Source organism: Haliaeetus leucocephalus, unplaced genomic scaffold (genome assembly GCF_000737465.1).
Source record: "Haliaeetus leucocephalus isolate CR32 unplaced genomic scaffold, Haliaeetus_leucocephalus-4.0 Scaffold229, whole genome shotgun sequence".
Taxonomy (NCBI): domain Eukaryota; kingdom Metazoa; phylum Chordata; class Aves; order Accipitriformes; family Accipitridae; genus Haliaeetus; species Haliaeetus leucocephalus.
This window is the reverse complement of record NW_010972665.1, coordinates 4,245,646-4,267,837: the sequence shown is the minus strand read 5'-3', so window position 1 is coordinate 4,267,837 and position 22,192 is coordinate 4,245,646. Positions and strand designations below refer to the sequence as shown.

At 35.1% G+C, this 22,192-nt stretch overlaps 1 protein-coding gene across 14 annotated transcripts in view; it reads left to right on the top strand.

The window, feature by feature from the left end:
* Nucleotides 1-22,192, top strand: part of KCNMA1 (potassium large conductance calcium-activated channel, subfamily M, alpha member 1) — a 523,274-nt gene that overhangs the window by 408,920 nt on the left and 92,162 nt on the right. For 7 of the 14 annotated variants that reach the window (XM_010567822.1, XM_010567818.1, XM_010567817.1 and 4 more), the window contains 2 exons: nt 4,212-4,298; nt 8,505-8,581. In XM_010567822.1, the coding sequence (XP_010566124.1) occupies nt 4,212-4,298; nt 8,505-8,581 (164 nt within the window). Of the gene's footprint in view, nt 1-4,211; nt 4,299-8,504; nt 8,582-12,110; nt 12,120-18,101; nt 18,276-22,192 lie in introns of all 14 variants that reach the window. The other 7 variants (XM_010567820.1, XM_010567819.1, XM_010567813.1 and 4 more) reach the window with 3 other exon arrangements.

The window sequence follows — 22,192 nt, the reverse complement described above, 5'->3', positions numbered from 1 at the left end:
ATTGTGACTAAAAGTTTTTTGAGCTTGCTATTACTTGATTAGTTTCTGAGGTAACCTAACCTAGTAAAGTTACAAAATTATAAAATTTGATCAAGACCTCAGAAGCTTTTAAAGTATTTGGCATTTCTTGCTTGATTTCATGAGCTGATTTAGGAGATTAAAAAATCAAATTGTATTTTATGATAAAAACATATTTGGAAAAATCAGGGATGTAATTTTCAACAGCATTTTTTCCAGTGTGTGGCACAGAATGCGTATGGATTAGCCATAGATATTGCTATGAAACATAATGAGTTTCTGTCCTTTTTTGCCTTTTCCTACATCTTCCTTTATCTGCAAAATTCCCCAGCCTTGGAGATACATAAAAATGAGACATTAGCTGAAGTTTTCTCTCTTAAAACTCCAATTTACTTTGCCATGTACTTATCTTCTCAACTGTGGGGATATATATATGTGCATATTTTCATGAGCTACTTAAACAGATACATGCATCTCTAAATAACTGATGGATGCATTCTTGGTATGCTCATAAGCCTGTTTTATTTTTCTCTGTCCTCTTTGTTCCCTAGATGCTATTCTTTTAATTCAAAACATTTCCCTTGCTGTACATTTTAGAGTGAGCGCTTATCAAAGCATAACTTTAGCTCATGACACTACAGGTCTCATAAGAAATAATTCAATCACTGCTTTAATAAGCAGCATATTTAATAAATCCATATAGAGTCAGTAGAAATTGCTCATGATTTTGCTCTGGTTAAATATCAGCATGTATATAAACCCAAAGCTTTATGAGCCTTTGCTGTAACTCTTTGCCAATAGCAGTGATGGGGCAAATTAATTTTTATTCCCAACAGAAGATTTTGCTGCTGGGGTCATACTGCATTAACTGCGATCACATCTATGTTTTGTGGCTATAAATACATTGTTTTTGTAAAAATAAGTATATGTGAATGAAGTATAAGATCTGACAAAAATAAAGTCTATACACTGACCCATCTGAATTGATTTAATGTGTCTCAGAAAACCTTGAGATACAAAATCATGCTCACAATACATTACATCCTAAATGAAGCCAGTTACTTCTGATTTAAGATGACGTTCACTGCCTCTTAAAAGAACTGCTTCATTTGCTTATTACTTTGTTAAATTTTAAGTTCTGTGAGGGGGAGTGAACATATACATAACTAGTAGTTAGTCAGCTTATGGAGTTTGAGTTGTTGAGCTTTTAGTAGGATTTTTTACAGTTTGGGTATGGTTTATCTATCTCCAAGAATGGGATGAGGAAAAAAAAAAAAAAAGGTGGGTCTATGTAAAGAAATGTGTTCATCTGTTTTCACTGAAAAGCTATAATATTTTAGTGATTAAGGGCAAAGAATGAAATAAGGGCAAAAAAAAGTATTTTTCTGACAAAGCAGTACCCATTTGTACCTAAGAAAAACAGCCACCCCTAACCATATTACAAGTCTTTGCATGTTTTAGAAGGAACAGTATAGTAGAAATAAATGAGACTAGCATCTATAGAAGATTTTTGAGTTTAACAGCTGAATTCTCAGCATAATGGCAGATGAAGGACTAACAGACAGGGAAGAGGAAAGGTGGAGACTGAAACACTGATGCAGTTACGGACATGATAGAAAGTTTTGGCAGGAAGACTTTGGAGAGTTAGTGGCAGAAAGATTCTCTCCTGGTTCTTGAGAAGTGACATATCTAGGCTCATATAGACTCCCAGGCTTAAGATAGGCCATTCTCAACTTTTTTTCTGTGAGTGTACTGGTAGAGTGGATGTCTCATCTCCCTTAGTGATGGCCTGTTAAGGTATCTCTGTAACAGCTAGTAAGTGCTCTGTTGGCTTAAGTGACAATTTTCCAACCTGTTTGTGACCTGAGTGACTGGTTTCATATGAAGAAATTCTTGTGGGGTTGTTTGGGGTTTTTTTCCTGTCTGTTTTATTCCATTTTAAAACCTGTGAAGTTGCATTTTAAAACTGCATTAGGTAAATGTTTTGGTTGCATGTGCAACCATTAATCCCAATACACTAACAAAAGATGGGAAGTTTAGCTGTGCAAATTTAATTCATCCCATTTATCTGCGTGCATAATGTAGGTGTTATTTACACCATCACATTTCATTTTCTGCAATACTACTGAAGTGTGCTGTGGAGATGAACCTGCTTTCTGTGGTGATGACTTCCATTTTCTGTAGTTCTCCTCTCCTTTTTGTTGCAAAGCTTGAAACTGTGAATGAAGGAAAAGGAAGGATATCTGGGTAAATGCTTTCTTTGAGATTTAATTTCTGTTCCAGCCTCTGCCACAGAATATCTGTGTGAGAGTGAGCTAATAATTTAAACCAAACCTTTTACAGATGACCTCTGATTAAGTGTTTATTATTTTGGGAACCAGAGGCTGGGCTTTTGGAAATGCTGAGCATTCTTACTTACAGCAAAAGTCCCTAGAAGGTGTATGTGGAGCTATGCAATGCTAAATGCTTGCAAAAAATGGCCTGTAGGCATCCCAAATTATTAGCTACTATATCTCATAGTGACTTAATCTCTCATCTGTAAAATGGGATAATACTATATCTTCATTCTTCTTGTAAAATAAATTATGTATTTCTGAATCTTTTGCATGCTATAGTGATGAACGTTGCAGAAAAACACATAAGCAAAATATGATGCTGATTTTAAAGAAAGATAAACTACATGAAGCCATGCCTGGAGTAATGACAGTAAACCACCACTGAATGAAGTTCCAGATTGTGAGAAAAAAAGCAGTTTGTGGCTATTAAATTAAGAATTGTATCATCAACATCTACATAATGGGGGCTGAATTATGGCTGTATGACCAACCTTTTAATTCTAAACTCATGAGCACTTTATTTTGCAGCCTGCATATTCTTTTCATAGGGCCTTGTGGGCATGTGTAATCAGGCAAAGCAATGTGCTCATTATAAAGCTTTCAGGTATATTTTTTGTCACACTAATTTATTACTAATGTATGGATAATAAATAACATCTTGAATAAGAGATCTGCTGAGACCCAATTTCCCTTCTAACAATAACATAAAAGATTTGGTCTTCAAATTTTAGTAATGTATGTCTGTTCAGAAATGTGCTTTATTTGTTTTTGTATGTAAATACTTCCCCAAAATCAATTTTTGCTAAATCCACAAGCGTTTAAATTGCTGGTAGTCTTTATTTACTCTAAATTGCATGTATGCTGTTACTACATTTTTACTTAAAAAGGCTAAGCTTTAATAAAAGACAAGAGAGAACTTTTGGCAAGCTCTATTAAGTTTTAGCAAGTCAAAATCTTAGTTGTATTACACATTAATAAAACTTATTGGAGAATATATTGACATCTACCCCATCTGTATATTTCTCTTTAGCTTGGTTCTTTGAAAAGTGCCTTACCTAAAATCTAGTGTTAAAATTATTATGAAAATAAAAAAGAAACTTCGTAGAGAGACATGGACTACCTCACTTCTTGATAGCAGTTTATAATTTCCTTTATCAAATTTAGCTGAGGCTGTTCTCTCAGTGTGGTTGGGTTATTTTTGTTCTTCCATGGCTGCACAGCAGTGTTTTAAAAATTTTCTATTCATTTTATGTATTTTCAGCTGTCGTGACTGGTTGTCTTGTACCATTCCCCTTGAGTGTATGTGTGTATTTATTATTTTAAACAACAAAGTTGTATGTCCAGATAGGGGTCCCATTAACATTCTATTTCACTAGTAATTGGCAAAAATTTGCATCAAAGGGTTTAGCTTCATAAATGGTAGTTTGTATTATTACTGAGTGGTGGTTGCTGGTTCTTCCCTTTTCACCATATTGTGAATTTTTCACCACTTTGCATGACAGAGCAAGAAAGCTGAAATGGTCAGCTTCACACATCATGTTTCTGAGAGGCTTTGTTATTTTGTATAGTTGTATACTCTACATTTAATGCAAAAACAAAAGAAAACAGATGTAAACACTTAAATTATGTGATTATAGGCAGAGGCATGTGACTGTCTCAAACTTAAGTTTTTGTAAAAAGCATGTGAAACTGTTATTTGATTGGAAATTTCAAGGAAGAATGGCTTAAAAATTCCTTGCAGCCTTTCCTAACTAGTGGGTCCCCTATAACAAAACCAAATAAATCTGTTTTGGAACATTCAGTTTAAAGTAATTTAAACTTATGTTTTGTTGTTTTGTTTTTTGTTTCACTGAGCAGTATATTAATCAATCCTGGAAACCATGTCAAGATTCAAGAAGGTACTTTAGGATTCTTCATTGCAAGTGATGCCAAAGAAGTAAAAAGGTAATTCATATATTTTTATATTTAAGCAAATAGTATTTAATTTCTGTTTTTTCTTTACATGTAAACACCTCACCTAATTTTTGTTATTACCTGTTTAAAGATTCTCAGGGGAAATGAGTTGGTACTCTAGTGAACCAAATGTGTGCATGCCGTTTTCTTAACTACAGTCCTAAATATCAAGGAAATGAAATAATTTTACAGCATATGTGAAAAGAAATGAAGAGGCTTTTTTTTCTGTGTCCTACTAGAAAATGTAAAATGTTTTGATCTGATTTCTCTAGAATTAATTTGTTTCAGTGGAATTACTTTGAGAGAGGACAGGGATTATAGTTTTGTCCAACTTTCAGGATTAGAGTAGTTCTTATTTACATAGACGTCAGCAAATATTTGATGTGAGCAAGCTACTGTATTAATTCAGTAACTGCATTAGCAGAATACTATTTATATTCTTTTCATTTTTCTTTACTGGAACTACATACTCTATGACTTCATAATAATAAATCACATTGCAACAGTGCAGTATATCCCAACCATTGTAGACAACTTCACAGGTTCGTTGTACTTGGCTGTATTAGATTTGGGATGAATGAAAAGGGGGTTTATGGTATTGTGTTTAGGACCAAATCTTGTTTATTAGGATTATAATATGCTTGGAAGGAATAAAAAAGCAATGTGAGAAAATTATTTTTAAAAGAAATTATTATTCAATGTCTGTAAGATAAAAAAAAAAAGAAAAGGAATATTTGCTTCCTCATCATTTGTATTTTTTGTTGTAAGTCACGCTATCAAGAATCTGATTTTTACTTGATGTTCTTCAGTTAGATATTTTAACTAAATCCTATACTTAGAGTGATAAAATATTCAAATGATAACCTTTACTAAGTCCTAAACTTTTTATGATTAAATTACAGTGAAAATAGTATTTAAGCAATGCATGTTTGCCACAAATATTTAAAGAAAGTCAAAACATCAGAACAGTGAAGTCACTGGGAACCTGAATTCTATTTTCTTTGAAAGAGCTAAGATAGTTTTTGGCTGGGTGAAGCATGCAGAACAGCACAGCAGTGCTCCTGTCCTCTCATATTTCTAGCACCATCTCTCGAGTATTTGCATCCAGCACTGCCTCAGGTACACTGCCTTTCAGCATATAGTTCTTTTCCTCTCTGGTGGTTTTCTCCAGTTGAATATACAGAACTGTCTTCACATTCCTTTACTGAGATGCTAGCTTTTTTTCATTTATAAGGCATTTTACACCCTCCTGTGAAATTATTTCTGACTATAAGTAAAAATTACCTGGCATAGCATTTTTAACAGGGAGAAGTTGACTGTTATTAATGTGTTTAGAGAAATTTTACACATCATTCATCTAGCATGTGTTATCTAATAGTAAGCTGAAACAAAATTCCCAATTCTGTCTTGCTTTTTGCAGAAGGCTTTGTTTAGAAACATGCTGCCTCCCTTGCCACATTTCTTAGCTGTTCTGTGCAAAGCCAGTGATTATAAGATGTGTTTCAACTAGCAAAGCCCATTATGTAAAGTGTTGATTTCACCCTTTTGAGCTATGAATCAGAGTCAGAAAAATGTTCTAAAATTTAGGTCTTTTGGAGGGGAAAAAAAGGATTTTTTAATAAAGTAGAATTAAACATGTAATATACCTGAAATTCAAATTAAATTATTCTCGTTTTGTGTTACATGCTAATGGAGAAATTTCAGGTCCTTCAAGCTAAAGCTATTTGTATTTATGAAATATATATTCCACAATGAAATATAACATGCAGTGTTCAGTTACTCTTCTTGCTAGAATTACTTTCCCATTTTTAGAACAATAGTTTCACATTAGAAACAATTATGCCTAGAAACAATTATGTCTAGATAGATAGCTTCATGTAAAATGTTGAGTGTTTAAACGTAATACAGACTATATGAATTGCATCTTTATTATTCTTTATTGATTTACATGTTAGTACTAACATCAGAAATCCACATGCTTCAAATCCACTTAATTCAACCCAATTATATAGTAGGATAATTACAGCAATCACTTCAGGTGTTTGCTCTTGATTTTGCACATAGGATTGAAGGTACTCTTTAGGACATTTGTTCTGCAGTGGGCTTTAGAAACATGATCTGTAGAAATGACCTATGTCCAATTCATGTCATGTATTTTTGTGAAGGAATATTTGTGATAGTGGATTCTTGTTCAATACAGGGGCTTAAAGGTGAATTGGGGAGAAATTGTAAAAATTGGAGGCAGTTTTCTCCTCCTTGCTTATGGCTTGACACTGGCTCATGGTTTGAAAAATATTTTATTCTCATTTCTTTGGAGACAGTTTGTTTTCTTTTTGGTGGAAGGTGAATATTTTGAAGACTAGAAATTTTCTGCAGCAAAGCATACAAATGCTCAGAGAAGGCTTTTTGATTTTACCTTTTGCTTCTTGGAAATAATAAGGCAATTTCACAGTCTGAGAGTGATCCTCTTGGAAGCTTCTAAGACAAATTAAGTCTGCTACATTTAGGACTTGCATCTTCCATCAGTAGCTTGCATGCTGTCTTGATTTTAGAAATGTTAATAACATTCAGTGAGGTCTTGCCGCAAATTTAAATTTTTATTCTCTGGTCCATATCTCATATGTTAGACCTGCTTACCTTTCTCCTGATGGGATGCTTAACTACCAGGGCTGTTATTCAGAGGTGTAAAATAACTTAGATAAATTCTTAACCATTTGAATTAGGTATCTAGTTCATATTTCTGAACATTTCCTTTAATATAGTTCCACCTGTGGTAGACACTGTCTAATTAATCTAAAAAGATTAGTAGCAATCATCCTAGCTGAACTACCAAAGGCTGTGTTTATTCAGAGGCTGTGTATTAATATTGTTTATTTTTCTTTTTATATTTTGGACTGTAGATTGTTCTGTTCCAGTGACTTCCCTACTGTTGTAGCAATCCAACCATCCAGTACTGTCGGCAAAATCCATGGGTGGTTGCAAAGTGGCAGCTTTGGTTCTTACTGCCAATTTTTATTGAACTCAAAACATAGCACCGTACCAACTACTAGGAAGACAGTTAACTCTATCCCAGCTGAAACCAGGACAGAAGTTTGCAATGAGAGAGGGTTGGGAAGATAGGCGTGGAGCTGACATATCCTGAATATGGATAAGTACAGGGAAATTACAGCAGGTTAAAAAGTACATTTAATTTGTTGTGCCAGCAAGAACTCTCATAAATTGTAACTGTCCAGCTAGAGGCCAGCTGCGTGATCCTCATTAAATGTGTCACAGCAGCCTTACATGACATGTTGACTTGACAGGCATGATTAAACTCTCCTGTGGGCAGTCTGATGCATATTTATTAAATGGAATTTTGTTTTAATCTTATATAAAGTCAAGTGTTTACCCTTTCTCACTTCCTTAGTTCTCCTTGTGCTTCACCTAGTGGTGAGCCATTTGATACAAGAGTAGAAGTTCATAAGCAAAAATATTAAATGGAAACCTAGATGATTCACCTTGTTAATGCATATTTTTGTTTGGAATTTTGGCTTTTGTCTGTTCAAAACCAAAATGGTTCTGCTTTTTCAGATGAGGACAAACAAATAGTCTAAATAAAGATTATTTCAGTTCTTTCATTTATATGTTCCTTTAGGAACTTATTTTATGAGTGGATTTTTCCTTTCTGGTTTTGTTTGGGAGGTTTTTTTTGGTAAACAGCAGATCTGATGTTACTGTCACGTTGATCAAATTGCAATCTCTCATTGTATCCAAAATGAAGTCCTGCTTGTGACCAGGCTGAAAAATTGGCCCAGGGTGCTAGAAAGCCTTTAAAAAACCCCTCAAATCTGCTATATCTGATAAGAACAGGGAATTCATTATCTATATGTATTTTCATAACAAAATTCATTGGATGCTACTTTTTCTAAGGTAAAAGACAAATTAACTGATACACTGTGTCATAATTATCATCCGTTCTCCTGATTACTTTTCAAATAAAAGTATATTAAAAGAAACACTAATTTGGAGTCTTATGTTTGAAATTAATGGTCTTTCAGCAAATATTTCCTACTTTAAATGTCTAAACCTTTTCAAAGATTAAAGGAAATTAGTGTTGGCATGTTTCATTAATTTGGCACTGCAACAAGAGGAAATATGGGGGTAATTTCATTTATATGGATTAAGAAATGTGTCAGTTTTTCCATTCTGTCTCTCTAGGGCATTTTTTTACTGCAAGGCCTGTCATGATGACATCACGGATCCCAAAAGGATAAAAAAATGTGGCTGCAAACGGCGTAAGTAATATTTCTATCACTCCCTTCCTCTCCTTTTCATGAATTGTTCAGCCTTGAAGGATATCTGTACATGTGTTTACATGTTTTAGACAGTGGTACAGAAAAGCTAAGAAAAATGCACAGCAACATAGTAAGTTCCATTTGCATTTCTGAAGTCCATATATTTTTATTACATTTCACACCACTCACACCTGTTTCATCATTAAAAATTCCATTAGGGTCCAAGCTAACAAAACCTGAAGAATTAAATCAAGCTAGATCTAATTGTGGAAGTTTCTGAGTTAAGAACGAGCTAACAGTGAAGTTCTGCTCTCATTTATACCATGCAGAAATCCAGTAATTTCAATAGTTTTCTGCAAAGAACTTCTGTCTATCTTGCTGAACATGATTCTATAAAAGAAGAAACTAAGGAATAATATTCCATCATATAACTATTGAAATAAATTATTATTGAAATAAACAATCGGTTTTACTGGAGGAAGTGATTGTCTGGAAGAAATTAAATATTAGTGCCTCTTACATATATCCTTTCAGAAGATTCCATAGCTGTAATGCTAATATTTGGCTTAGTTAAGTTCTTAGGTTTGCTGTTTAAATTGTTTGGAAAATTTTGCATGAAGAAATCATTGAGTTTTGGAGTTGAGATCAGGCTTTGCATCTGTATTTTTATAAATTATAGAAATTGGCATTTTATCTATATATACTTTGAAAGGACTTTTTTCAGGAACTATCAGAACCACATTTTGGCTAAAGATGTGTTTGACCCATGCATATTTGTAATACTGATATCAAAAGGATTTAGGGATCCTTTTCTCAATGGGTATCTGAATATTTACGTGCATTCCATGGTATTCTCCCATGAAAAAGATTATTCAGTTCAAAAGTACTGATTAGGTAAATTGAAAGAGCTCAGATGTATTTGATCATGTCTATTTTACCATTACTTTTAAAAAGGAAAAAACTCTTTTATTTATAGATCCAATCATAGTGTTATCACTGCACTGGTGTAGAGGATGGAAGAAAGCCTAAACTGGACATTCTCTGCCTTTAAAGGGTGCCTGAAATTGATGAATTCTTGAAGATGATTTTAAAAAGAAAAAATGTGTCACTAGAGTTTTTAAAGAAACTCCTCTCCCTCTCAAAAAACAGGACTGTGGAACAAAGTAGTATAGTTGAGAGAAAGCAGCTGAAACACTGACAGAAAATGGTATTTATCCTCCCTGTAGCCACAAGGAGAGCAAAGCACATGGAAAGCATGCCTGATGTGGAAGGAATGTATGCATTGCCTAACATATCGGAAAAAAATTGTTCAAGAACAGTTTATCCATGTGAGAATGTGACCTTTGAACTGCTGCCAAAGCCAATGAGGCTGCTGAGTAAGTTCTGGTAGAGCCAGTTACAGATGCCTCGGGGTGCCTGTAACTCTCAAACCCAATCTTTTTTCCAAATTATCCAACAGTTAAAGAGAATTATGTTACCTGTTTAATTTTATCTGATTCTATCAAAAAAGACCTATTTTATTCGTATTTTCTCCTCTACTCCTCCTTCACATAGTGTATGCTTTTTACACGTGCTGATTAAAAAAAAAAAATAATTCCCAAAGTTCTGTCATTTTAATGTGACATCTGTGCTTTTCATTTAAATGTGTTAGAAGATAGGAATCGGGAATTCACGGTATAAAGGGCAAGAGCCCTTTATTATACATTAATGAGAATCAATGTAACCTCCTCAGTACTAGGAAACCGGGGAGAAAACAGAGTATCCTGTGATCCAGCCAACACTATGGATATATTACCAGCAGCAGGGCCATGGAGAGGTGAGAGTGACAACTTCTGTGTGTAGCACTAGGAAATGTTGCAAGTGGCATGGTCACACATATCAGTCCAATAAATGAAAGGGTGTTGGACAGATGAAGAAACAAAATGATGGAGTTAGTGAGGCAGAAGAAAGAGACAGCTGTCAGAGCTGCTGCAGTGAGCACTGAACACTAAGGAGGGAATCCTCTGAGTCAGGTGAAAAAGGAAAAAAATGGTCAGTGAGAGTAAAATCTTAAATTTCCCTTTCATTGTCTCCCCTCTACCTCTCCCCCCATCTGTCCTCTCCCCTCTCCTTTCCTACATACACACACATATGGTCATAGATACGATGATAGCTGGCAGCTCTCAGTACAGCTGAGAACAGCTTCCACTTAGGAGCACGCTCACAACTATTAGGAATAGTACAATTACTTTGCTTTTAAGTTCTGTCAAGCAGCAAAAAATTTAAATGAAAAATTTCAACAGTAATTAGTGATTTTTGATCTCTCAAATTTTGATGACAATCTTGAAATCCCATTTATGGGACCTGATTATTTTTTTTTTAAAGGTAAGTCTTTAGTGCAGACTGTTATTCACATCAAATGTCTTAGCTTTAGCTTTCGAATCACTAATCACTTTTGAAAAATCTTAACTATGTTATCCATCTGTAAGCTACACAAATCATTCGTCTTAAAAATGCAGTCTAAACAAAACAAAGCATAAATTGAGAAAACTCTTTCCCTATTGAATTAAGAAACTGTCAACTGATCTGTCAACAGCTAATATGTTAATTTGATTTTCAAAGACACTGCAAATAGTCACACATGCGTATATGTCGTCCTATATGATAAATACATATTTTAATTAGTGAGTAACATGGAAATTAGAGGCAGCTGAATGAGGAAAAGGTGTAAGATGAAATGAAAGGTTGTATGTAAAAATATTGACACATTCAGATGAATTAAATGTGAAAGAATATCTTTACATGGAAAACTTAATTATGGTGGCATTAATTAATGCAGCTTCCTGTGACTCTTGAAAACCGCATTCTTTAATAATGCATCTGAGGTTGCACATCAATTTAGATACTGTCTGAACATTAGCTTGTGGTGTTGTTGGGGTCTAAATGTGAGTCTGACCTACATAGTCATTTGTCCAAACCTGTTAGGCCTAATATTAATAATTCAGGGCAGATCATTACATTTCCACAAGGCCAGGGATAATTAAAGTAACCTCACTTTCCTTTTGCAGTTTCTTTGCCATCCCTTTCTCCTTACCCATCCCACTCCCCGAATAACATGAATGCTGATGTCACATTGTCCAGAGAAATGCTTGTGTGAAAATCTTATTCACAGATTGTTAATATTTTTTAATGTTTTCAATCTCTTTCCAATTCCATTTAACTGTAGTTTTTGCAGCAAGGGGCCAAATACATGTATATATTTATATAAAATGCAGCCATGTTGGGATGAAATCTCTAAACTGGATGACCTACTCCTCCTGTTTCTTTCATTTTGTGCAACAGCTATGGTCTAATTCTCTATATATTTTTTCCAGTGATAGTGCTTGCTGTGAACGGTGGGGACTGAACCCCAGAGGGGACATATCATGTGTACATTGATGTGTTTGAAGGAATTTCTTGTAATCTATGACAATTGACAAACTTTTGATTTATTTTTCCTCTTGCTGCCTTGGAACACGGCCCCTACTATATTTTAACTGCACACTGATAGTGATCTATTGTGAGTAAAAATGGGTTCCCTGTAGCCCAGAGTGCGGTCCAACCTGTCTTTCTCTAGCAGAGAGTATTTTTGTTCAGTATTTTGGTTCTTTTCTTTATTTATGTTGCATGTAGCAGTGATGTCATACCCACAAGTTTCTCATCGTTTACGCCCATGGAGATTAGGGTGATGTTGAAGAAAATACAGCAGTTTTCCCCTCTTCCAGCTTTTTGCCCCTTTTTTTCCACAACCTTGTTTTTTTTATCCCTATTTGAAAAAGACATCTTGGCAACAGTATTTCCTTTAAACGATTCGAGAGATATCTCATGAAATTTTAGGGATATTGATTAGGCTGGGGTAACTGCCACTATAGCACTGTTTGCCTGGTTAAGTGCCATTCATTGTCAGACCCATCTTCAAATTTTTTTTTTTACTTGGTATTTTCCATTGCATAGCTGACACAAAGAGCAACACAGCAGTCTTTTACTGTCCTTATCTAACTCCTTTCTCCCCGTTGGCAAAAAAAAAAAAAAGGAGATGGGGGAAAGCCAGACAATGAATTAAATGTTTGATTAACTTTTAATGTATAAACCTACAGGTATCTTCAACAAAAAAAAAAGCTACAGTGATTATTTTCCCCAGCTTGCTTGTTTTGAAATTAATTACATGAGTAAAGCCATGCTGACTTTTCAGGACCTAAGCTGTAGTTTTACCTTATATATAGAATATGAACTTTATAGACCACTTCATGTCAATCTAAGTCATATCACTTTAAAGTGTACAGAATCTATGAAGTCTCGTCAGCCCTTGTTAGAGTGTACAGTCATGATAATTTAAATAAACACAGCATTTGGGACATGGAAAGAATTTGCTGCTTAGAAATAAAAGCACTGCAAAGAAATGTACTGCTTATAGGGCAGTGTTGGGATTATATGGGCTTGTTCTTTCAAACAGCAAGAGGGATCAAATATTTCATAGCTGCAGTGAGGCTTTACTGTGCCATATTGAGGCTGCTAACCATACCGTATAACTGCAGCTATTCTAAATAAGTGAGGCTATAAGACTTTCTCAACATTTTACCAGATATTCTGAATTTATTGACACTTCAGGTTTTAATCAGGATTGAGATAGTGTTTTCCCTCTCAGCTGTACACACCGCAGGATCTTGCAAAGAATCAAGGAAGAGTTGACACTCCTGGACTTGCATGATAAAGTGCTAGCCACCTTGGAATTGTGATGACAGTCATTAGGATCATCATTATTTACTATTTATCTTATTGTGGTGCCTGCAAACTACACTAAAGGCTTGAGATCCTGTTGCAGTAGAAAGCATTCAAACAGAGAATAGAAATTTCTCCAAAGATCTCTTTTCAGCCAACAGAATGACACAGAAGAAAGATAGGGCAGCACAGAAAAGCAGATTGTGAAACAGGTCAGCATGATAAGAATCAGTACTTAATAATAAACCAGAAAGAAACTAATTTCTAGGGATAAAATGATGAATCCTATTGACTTTGAAGGAAAATACTGGAAGTGATTTGGATTTCTTTGAAGCAATGTATTTATTTAAAATATGTTTCTATGTTGAGGATTTTCTGGACCAGAGAAATTAGTTTAAATAGTAATAAATAAACAAATAAAACAGCTCTTCATGCTAAGAGAGTATTAAAAAAGAAAAGGTCATGTAGCTTTGACATGTTTTTTCCATTTCCCCAATAGCTTCAGTTTGTTCAGAAATGCAGTTAGCTTTGAGAGTACACTGGCTGAGAGTCTTCTTTAAGGTAATGAAGGAAAGGTCATGATCTGATTTGAAAATTAAAATGAATTGGTCTATAAATGTGCCATTAATTCAAAACCCATGAGTCATTCTTATAGCTACTAAAATAGGGCAAAATTTCCACTCAGGTAACCTGCTGTTTCTACACTTTTGACAAAGAACAGCACCGCATGAATTATAGGAAACAACTAACCAATTGCCTTTGAAAAAATTGCAAGATAGTGAACAAGCTGACTTGGTGGTCTTGAAGTTGTTCTTTAAAAATTAAATAAGGGAGAGATAGCTTTGCCTGTTGTGTCAAGAGAAAATAAATTCTCACCAACAGTTTAAGATATGCTGCTGTATTTTTCAGAAAACTGAAATTGTGCTGGTGGAAGTCCTTTCAATATTTCGGTCTCATGATGCTAACCAGCATTGCTAAAAGGCGATCATATCAGTCTGGTCGTCCTTTAATGTTGCTGTTGTTTTACTCATAGTGTGGATCATTAGAACTTGATGAATTGAAATGACACTGTATGCATTTCAATTCTTAAGTGTAGTGGGACCTTTTTTGCCATTTGCTGGTCAAGAAACCTCCAGTTCATTACCTTCCTAACCAGCTGTTATCTCAGAGAGATCCACTAGATGTCCTCGTAGATCTACTCTTTGTTACCGTTGAGGTCACAAGGAAAACTTGCTATAGCGATGGGTGGAACACGAGGATTGGGTAGACTGTATAGCTTAGGAAAAAAAAAAAAAAGAAAAGAAAAAAAAAACCCCAAACAAAACTCAACAAAGATGAAGGGATACGTTGTTCTGCTTGCTTTAAAAAAAAAAAAAAAGGAGCTGTTTCTTGACATCTTAGGTAGAGAATAATCTGCAGTTTCCTTTGCTTATTTTTGCAGCTGGAAATATTTCCCATTACTGTTTGTGAACTCTAAGTAATAACTCAGATCCAGACAATCCAGAAATTTGGACTGGACTTTTTGAGTTTTTGAGATCAGAAAGCAAGGTACTGCTAGAAGCTTAGACATCTAAGGCACATTCCTTCCTTGTTAGAACGGAAGGCTGTTGCCTTCTGAGAAAATTTGCAACAAAAAAAAGTTTTTAAAAGTATTTATTTACTTTATAAGGAACTGACAGAAATTTTGCTTTCCTTTTGCTCTTAACAAATCAGAAAATGACAAGTTCATACATGCCTTGTTTTGTCAGTAAATTACTTAAGTAGTCTGATTTCCGTGTCCATGATAACTTCCCCTGATATTTTTACTAATAAATTTTACAAATGCTGTGGGATTGTCATCATACTAAGTAGAAGGATCTGTTCTTCCTTTTTGTCCATTTATTATTCAATTGAAAATCAGGGAGTAATTTCCTTTATGTCCCAACTTACATTTTCACTAGTTGCAAATAACAGTTCTGTTCAACATCCATAACATTTCTATGAATAGAAATGAGTTGATTCTCACACAGGTGCTACAGGTGTCAAATGAATTTAACACCCACCCAGAGGCTGTTCTTAAGGTCCCCCTGTCTCTCTGATGATTCCCATTTATTGTTACTGTTCATGGAACTTTTAGAGGAAATGGTATGTGTGTGGCTGAACCATTTAAAACCATTCCTGTCTTGTCTTTGATCTTGTCGCTAGTCATCCCTACTAATAATCCATGTTTTGTTTTATTTAAAAGAAAATAAGTATTGTATTTGGTATGAATGTAACAATGACTGTATAAAAGGAATGAAGAGTAACAGCATGTTTTCTTTCCAAAATGTATTGCTCTGATATGCAGTTGCTTATATACTGGTTGAAACCCTTATAGCAAGTCCTTTCTGCTACTTATATTTCCAGGTCCAAGCCTGTTTCCTGCATGTTAATGATGTGAAATATCAAAATGATGCATGATCTCCAGAACACCAGATAATAATAGTTAAAAACAGTCCCTGAAAGGGCATTGCTTTTGAGAAGTGCCATGGAGTCCTTCCCCTATTGAACAGAAGGGCTTAAATTTCCCACTTCATTGGTTTAAGTCTGATGAAAATGGTACAAAAAGTTTTCCTTCCCAACCCTCTTTGCCCTTAAGGATGATTTCATTTAATTTTCATAAATGTGTCCTATCCTATTATTGACTGTTGACAAGATATGGCTACAAGTAAATGAAAACCAGGGACTGTTACTAACCAATGACATAGCAGTTGAGAATTTCTGAGCAGTGTGTTTTGCTACAGCATTTGATTAGAAAAAGTCCTTCAAAACAGCTATAATTAATACAAAATGGGCCTGCCTTTTACCTCACCTACTGTTCGTGTGTCTCACAAATGCCCTTTATTTTTGTTTCATTTCCTTAAAGTGAAAATAATAACATAGGCATAATGGAAAGACTTCCACATTTTTGGTAACATAGTTCACTTTTCTTTTTCTGCCCAACTTTTCCACTTTAAAGAATGTATTGGGAAGAGTTAGACAGAGGGAAACCATGGGAAAACAAATGCTGTTTTGAATTTTCTTAGTAGTTTGAATGTGTATGCATCAAAAGCTGCAGTGGAAACCTTCTTACTAAAAGCCAAGCTCTGAGGAATGATGTACCATGCAATGAACAAGCCTGATGCTGCATGATGACTTTCTGAACAGCTGTAAGATAACTCTACTAGGATGCTAAAAGAACATGGCATTAGTCATGTGAGCAAAGTTTTAGAGGAATGGAGTCACTGCTGAAGAGATCACTCATTCATCTCCCTCAATGCCTGTTTTCCACAATCATAATGTTACCCTTGCTTGACAAGTATACTGTATGGCAAGTCATCAAGGCCTTAGAACAGGACTTGACCCATTTGAGCAATTTCAATCCCTCTTCCCTGGTGACTGTGGCATTAAGAAACTGGAAAAAAAAAAAAGAGAAATTATTTTAAATTTAATGTTATTACCATAATGCAAAAAAGGTATCCTAAACTGAAGGTACAGGCCAGAGAAACATTACCTTTTTTCTGCATTTGCTTTTAAGGTTTTGTTTTTGCCTGTCAGTGTTCTGTTTTGTTTTTAGTATAATTGAGTCAGTTCAATCTAAACCATTACCAAAAGTGTTGGTTCAATGCAACATGTGAAACAATCTAAGTGGCCTTTGCATTCCTCCAGACTTAAACGTCCCTGTGATTCAGGTAACATACAAAATGGCACGATGGTACTTACACGTGCATTTATAAAATAGGATGCTGTATGTTTCTAGAAATATATAACAAGGCCTTTCAGATGACTGAAGGATAGAAATGTTCTAATCTAACCTGGCACTCCTTTTGGAATTAGCCTCTAATTCTACATTCAGTTATTTGGTTCTCCATCTACGTTTGAATCCAGAGCAGAAAACATGCCAATGATTGATTCAGCATGTTTCAGGGGACCAATGCTCTGTGTGCTTTTGGTGATGCCTTATTTGTGAACTGATTTTACTGTCAAGCATATTTACCATTATTAGTTGTGTCTCTTATATGGGCAAATTTTGGTATTCTGTCAAGAGTTAATTTGAATTCCTGAAGATATAATGTAAATGAAGTAAATTTTTTCAGAAAATTTTATGAACATCTTGTAACTCTTTAGTAATGTGTAATTTATTGCAATAAAGGAGTTCCCTGGCACAGTTTAATACAGAGAAATTATTAGCATATGTTTAAGAACAAATGTATTTATATATATGTATATATATGTATGTATGTGTATAATGTATACGTGTGAGTGTGTGTATGTAAGAATATACGTGTATGTGTGTTTTTGTGTGTGTATACATACATATATATATAGATAGATAGATAGATACATAAAAGCCTTTGATTTTTACAGGAAGTAGGATAGGCCAAAAATATCTAATGGATTAGCAACTTCAGATTTTTCTTTTCATTTTAGCCCAGTAGTATTAATTGTGCCAAGGGAAAAAAATATTCTTAGGATTCTCTGCTTTTACTATGTTCTTTTTTGATCCAAACACTTGACTGTAAACAGTAATTCTTCCCCATGTCTGCGGTCACCCTCTAAGACTGAACAGAAATAAAGAGCAATTTATCTTTTGCCCTACTTTTAATGTACAGCCAAAGTGTTATCAATAATCTCATTGCATTCTTTTTTCCTGGGTCAAGACTGTTAACATAAACTAAGGCCTGTATTAAATCCCTTAAATTACCTTCCAGCTGCCTTGTTATATATATAACCTTGCCATTAACCTGCTGCTCTTCCTCTCCTCCCATCCAACACATGGTTATAGCCAAGATGTCCATCTACAAGAGAATGAAACTGGCATGTTGTTTTGATTGCGGACGCTCTGAGCGTGACTGCTCTTGCATGTCAGGCAGTGTACATAGTAACATGGACACCCTTGAGAGAGCCTTCCCACTTTCTTCTGTCTCTGTTAATGATTGCTCCACCAGTTTACGTGCCTGTAAGTTTTAACACCAACACATGCTGTTCCATGTCTGTGGTGTCTGTGGTATCATCCCCGTCTTGTGTCGTACATTGTAGTTCTGTGAGTTTTACTGGGCTGATGCTTTTTTTAAAAGTCAAACCCAAATTTTAATACAGCTCTGTATTTATATTTCTGTTTTACTTTATTTTTAATATGAAAAATGTAATTCATTATTTTGCTTTGTGTGCTCTTTATGAAGCATGCTTTTGCAATAGCATGCAGGACCTTACTAGTGCAGTTTGGTGACATATTTTATTTAATCCATACAATATAAATTGTCATTAATTAAACAATAAGTGCTTCAATGGAGGAACAGGCCTGTGTCTAAATCTATGACTGATGCTAAGCGGACAGCTTTAATAGTGCTGGCACTAGAGCAGCATACAATAGGCAGTGAATAAATATACAGGATACAACTTAGTAGCTGAACTGTAGTAGCTAGAATTCTGTTCTATACTGCTACCGTTATCTTTACTTTTGTCTGTAACCCTTCATTCTCAATAACGCAGGACCTTCCATCTAATACTGAATCCACAGAAATCTTAGTAAAAATGGTTGTACTTTTTGTAGTGCCTTTTTAGAAGGGCTAGCCTGATGCAAAATTCCTGATGCAAACTTTTTGAAATTAGCTTTAGAATCTGTCCCATAGGACAGTACCATTCTGGAATATGCTCCAAAAGCTCTTTTGAAAGATCAGAGTTGAGAGGGAGAAGACAGAGAACTTGGGACAATTCTGCGTAGCCATTAATTCTTTGGGCAAACGGTAGGGATTCCAAAGCTTGCTTTATGAGTGTGATGTCAATAATTGAAGAAGATTGTTAAATAAAATTATGACTTTTTTTTTTCCCCCCACTTTTTTATCCTCTTTAGACATTCATAACAGGCAAAACTATGTCTCAGGACAGGAACTGTTTTACTTTCCCTACTATAAAATTATTCAGATACATCTCTAAGGAGTATTAGGAGTTTTGATCAGAAAGCATGTCCGCTTTACATTACAAGTCGTCACAGATAAAGATGCCTTCTACTACTAAGAGTACAATGTAGTTAGTAGATTATGCACCTGGTTGCCTTTTGATACCATATGTGTATTGCAGTATAAAGTTCAAGTGTTGAATGACTTCGCTTTAACTGTTTTGACATTTGAACTATTTTTCCAGACACAAATGTGGAGCATATAACAATACTATGATTTTATTAGCATTTTTTGTCTGAAGACTGTGTCAATTAAAGTGATTCTAATAGAATTTCTTGGAGATTTTACCAGAAATCTTCTCTCTGTATATGTGCATAGGCACTCTGAATGTCCTTTTTATCTACTTGTTTGTAACTCATGCATGACCTCAGGGGAGATGGTTCCCAGTTTTAAGTCCGATTCTAAGTTACAGGAGTTTTTATCCTTTAAAGAGACCTTTATCAGAGTAAAACATAGCAAAACATATTTTGTTAAGAAAAGTGAACAAGAAACCTTCCTAGATTGAGAATTACTGCAGGCAGTGTTACTTACATAGCCTAACAGCCTCAGTAACACAGTGCCTGGTATAGTTTGCATTAATACAGACTAGTACAGAGTGTATGTGGTTGGGTCCCAGCACTGGTGTTAACAGCAACCAGACCAGGCTAAATGAATATGTGCCCTACAAATGGGTGAAATTTCTGCCATTAGCACTGTTTGGCAAGGAAAGAAAAACCGTAATTTGTAGGTCTACCATAGCTTTCCAGTTCACTTAAGACTCTGCAGAGGCAGATAAAGTAAACATTTTTGATTGTGTCGCCTGCTGAGCCAAAAAAATCCACAATAATGATATTATTTCCACCAAAAACCAACACTTTTGGGAAGCACATTAGATCTATGTTACATTTTGAAGGATGAGTGATATTGACAGCTTTGAGGATTTTTAGCATCCTATCTTTCAAGGGCTTTTTCCTTCCGTCATCACTCCATCAAATCAAAAGAGAGCTCACTCTTCCCCTTGTGAGACTAGTCACCTTTGACTGTTAATAATAAGTACAAAAATCAATACCAATTCACACTCTCTGCAAAGCAGCATAAGCCTTTCTTTTCCAATTAATATATATATATATATATACACATGCAACGTTTCACTGGCAGGGCTTCAACAGAAATCAGTGTGTTTTCTTTGCAGTGCACAGGGGTCGTATAATGCCCATCTTGACAGAGCTAGTTAACTCAAAGAATGGCGGTGAGAGTCAGCTTTTCATTAAATATGAGCAGATGTGAAATGTAGAGTGTTTGACAATTAGAAATGGCAGCAGCAGGGCCCCAGAATCAAAGTGAGGTCAGATTGGTGGATCAGATTACCTCTCTTACATTCTTTAGTTGTTCTGAAAATCATTTTGAATTAGTGTCAGTGGAGCCACGATGGGTTTTGCCCTTTGTCTTTTATGCTAGGACTGTATTGTTTCCCCAGACACTCATTAAAGGTCATTATACTATTACAGGGCTTGCTTTGGTCGTGGTGCCCCAGTTGGGTTGGTTTGCTTCTACAATTGCTTAATGCATTTCTTTCTTTCTTTCTTTCCTCTTTTTTTTTTTTAAAAAAAACCTTTTGGTTATAAAAGCAGCCTTTTTCTTCAAGGTAGATAAAGTCACAGACCATTGTATGAAACTTCTTGGAACAATGAGTAGCTTCTGTAAGAATTAATGCTGTTTGTAAGAATCTGATGTCAAGTAGCAGATATCAATTTACATATTCAATGATGTACACAGGATTTAGTGTACTAATTGTATAATATGTAGACAAAGTAACACTTGCAGTGTATTTTCCACTGTGGATGAGTTTCTCTGTTATTATATTGTTGCCTGTACTTCCAGCAAATGAAAATCATATTTTGATTAAATATAATTATATTAAAATAGCTTTTGAGTTTATAGGCAGTTGTCTGGAAAAAAAATGGATATGATATTTCTAAAAGTAAGGAAATAGAATTTTAAAAGTTTTTCTGTCTACATTTTTTCAGGTTTAGCTGCTTTTGGTAGATTGCTACATGAACAGCAGTCAAATGGTCCAAGCATTTTTTGCACTGGAGAGTCAAGAAGAATTAGCATGAAGAGAGGCACTTAGTCACTGAAAAACCTGGGGTGGTTTATACAATGAAATTATGTTACTAATAAGTGTGATTTTTCTGCTTAGGTCTGTGCCAAATCTTGGGGAGTGCCGTTCAAATGATTAATTGATACAGACAGAATCTTAACCTGAACTATTTAATTTCTGTGTTTCTGTATCACCATATGGCTGTGCTTCTCAGGAACATCAAAAGTTCATGTTCCAAAAGGAAACCTTTTCTAAACTTGTTGCTGTGCCCACTGCCTTGGGAATCTAAATTTCCAAGGACATTCTTGATACTAGGCCCAGGCATATCTAATTCAGCTTGTGAGAAAACATGCTTTGGCATGCTCTGATAGTTCTGAGAAGCTTTATGTGAAGACTTTGACTTTGGTGAATATCAGAGATGTCCGGAGACAAAAGGCAAGACTAATTATTGCTATATTTTGAATTCAGGGCTCAGCCCAAACTCCTAGCCGTATTATGTGGAAAGAAAGACCATGCTAAGACAAGCTGGAGAAAGCTTAATTTTTGAAAGTAGCCAGAGTATATACCTACCTGTGTGCCAAGCCCAGTTTAGAACGATATATTCCATCTGATCTTCTAGTGGCATTGTGTGGTTTATGCTGAACAGACAAGTTAGCTGCTGAGTCTTTCTCAAAGGACCTAAAATCATATTCTGCAAGATTAGGTGAACATTTTGGGTAGCTTGCGTAAGGATGCCTGTTGAACCAAGGTTGGTACACTGTGCTGATATGCCTGGCAGTGTGGTTTAACAAGTTAAGTCAAGGAAAACTAGCTTCTTCATTGACCTGTGCTCCTTAG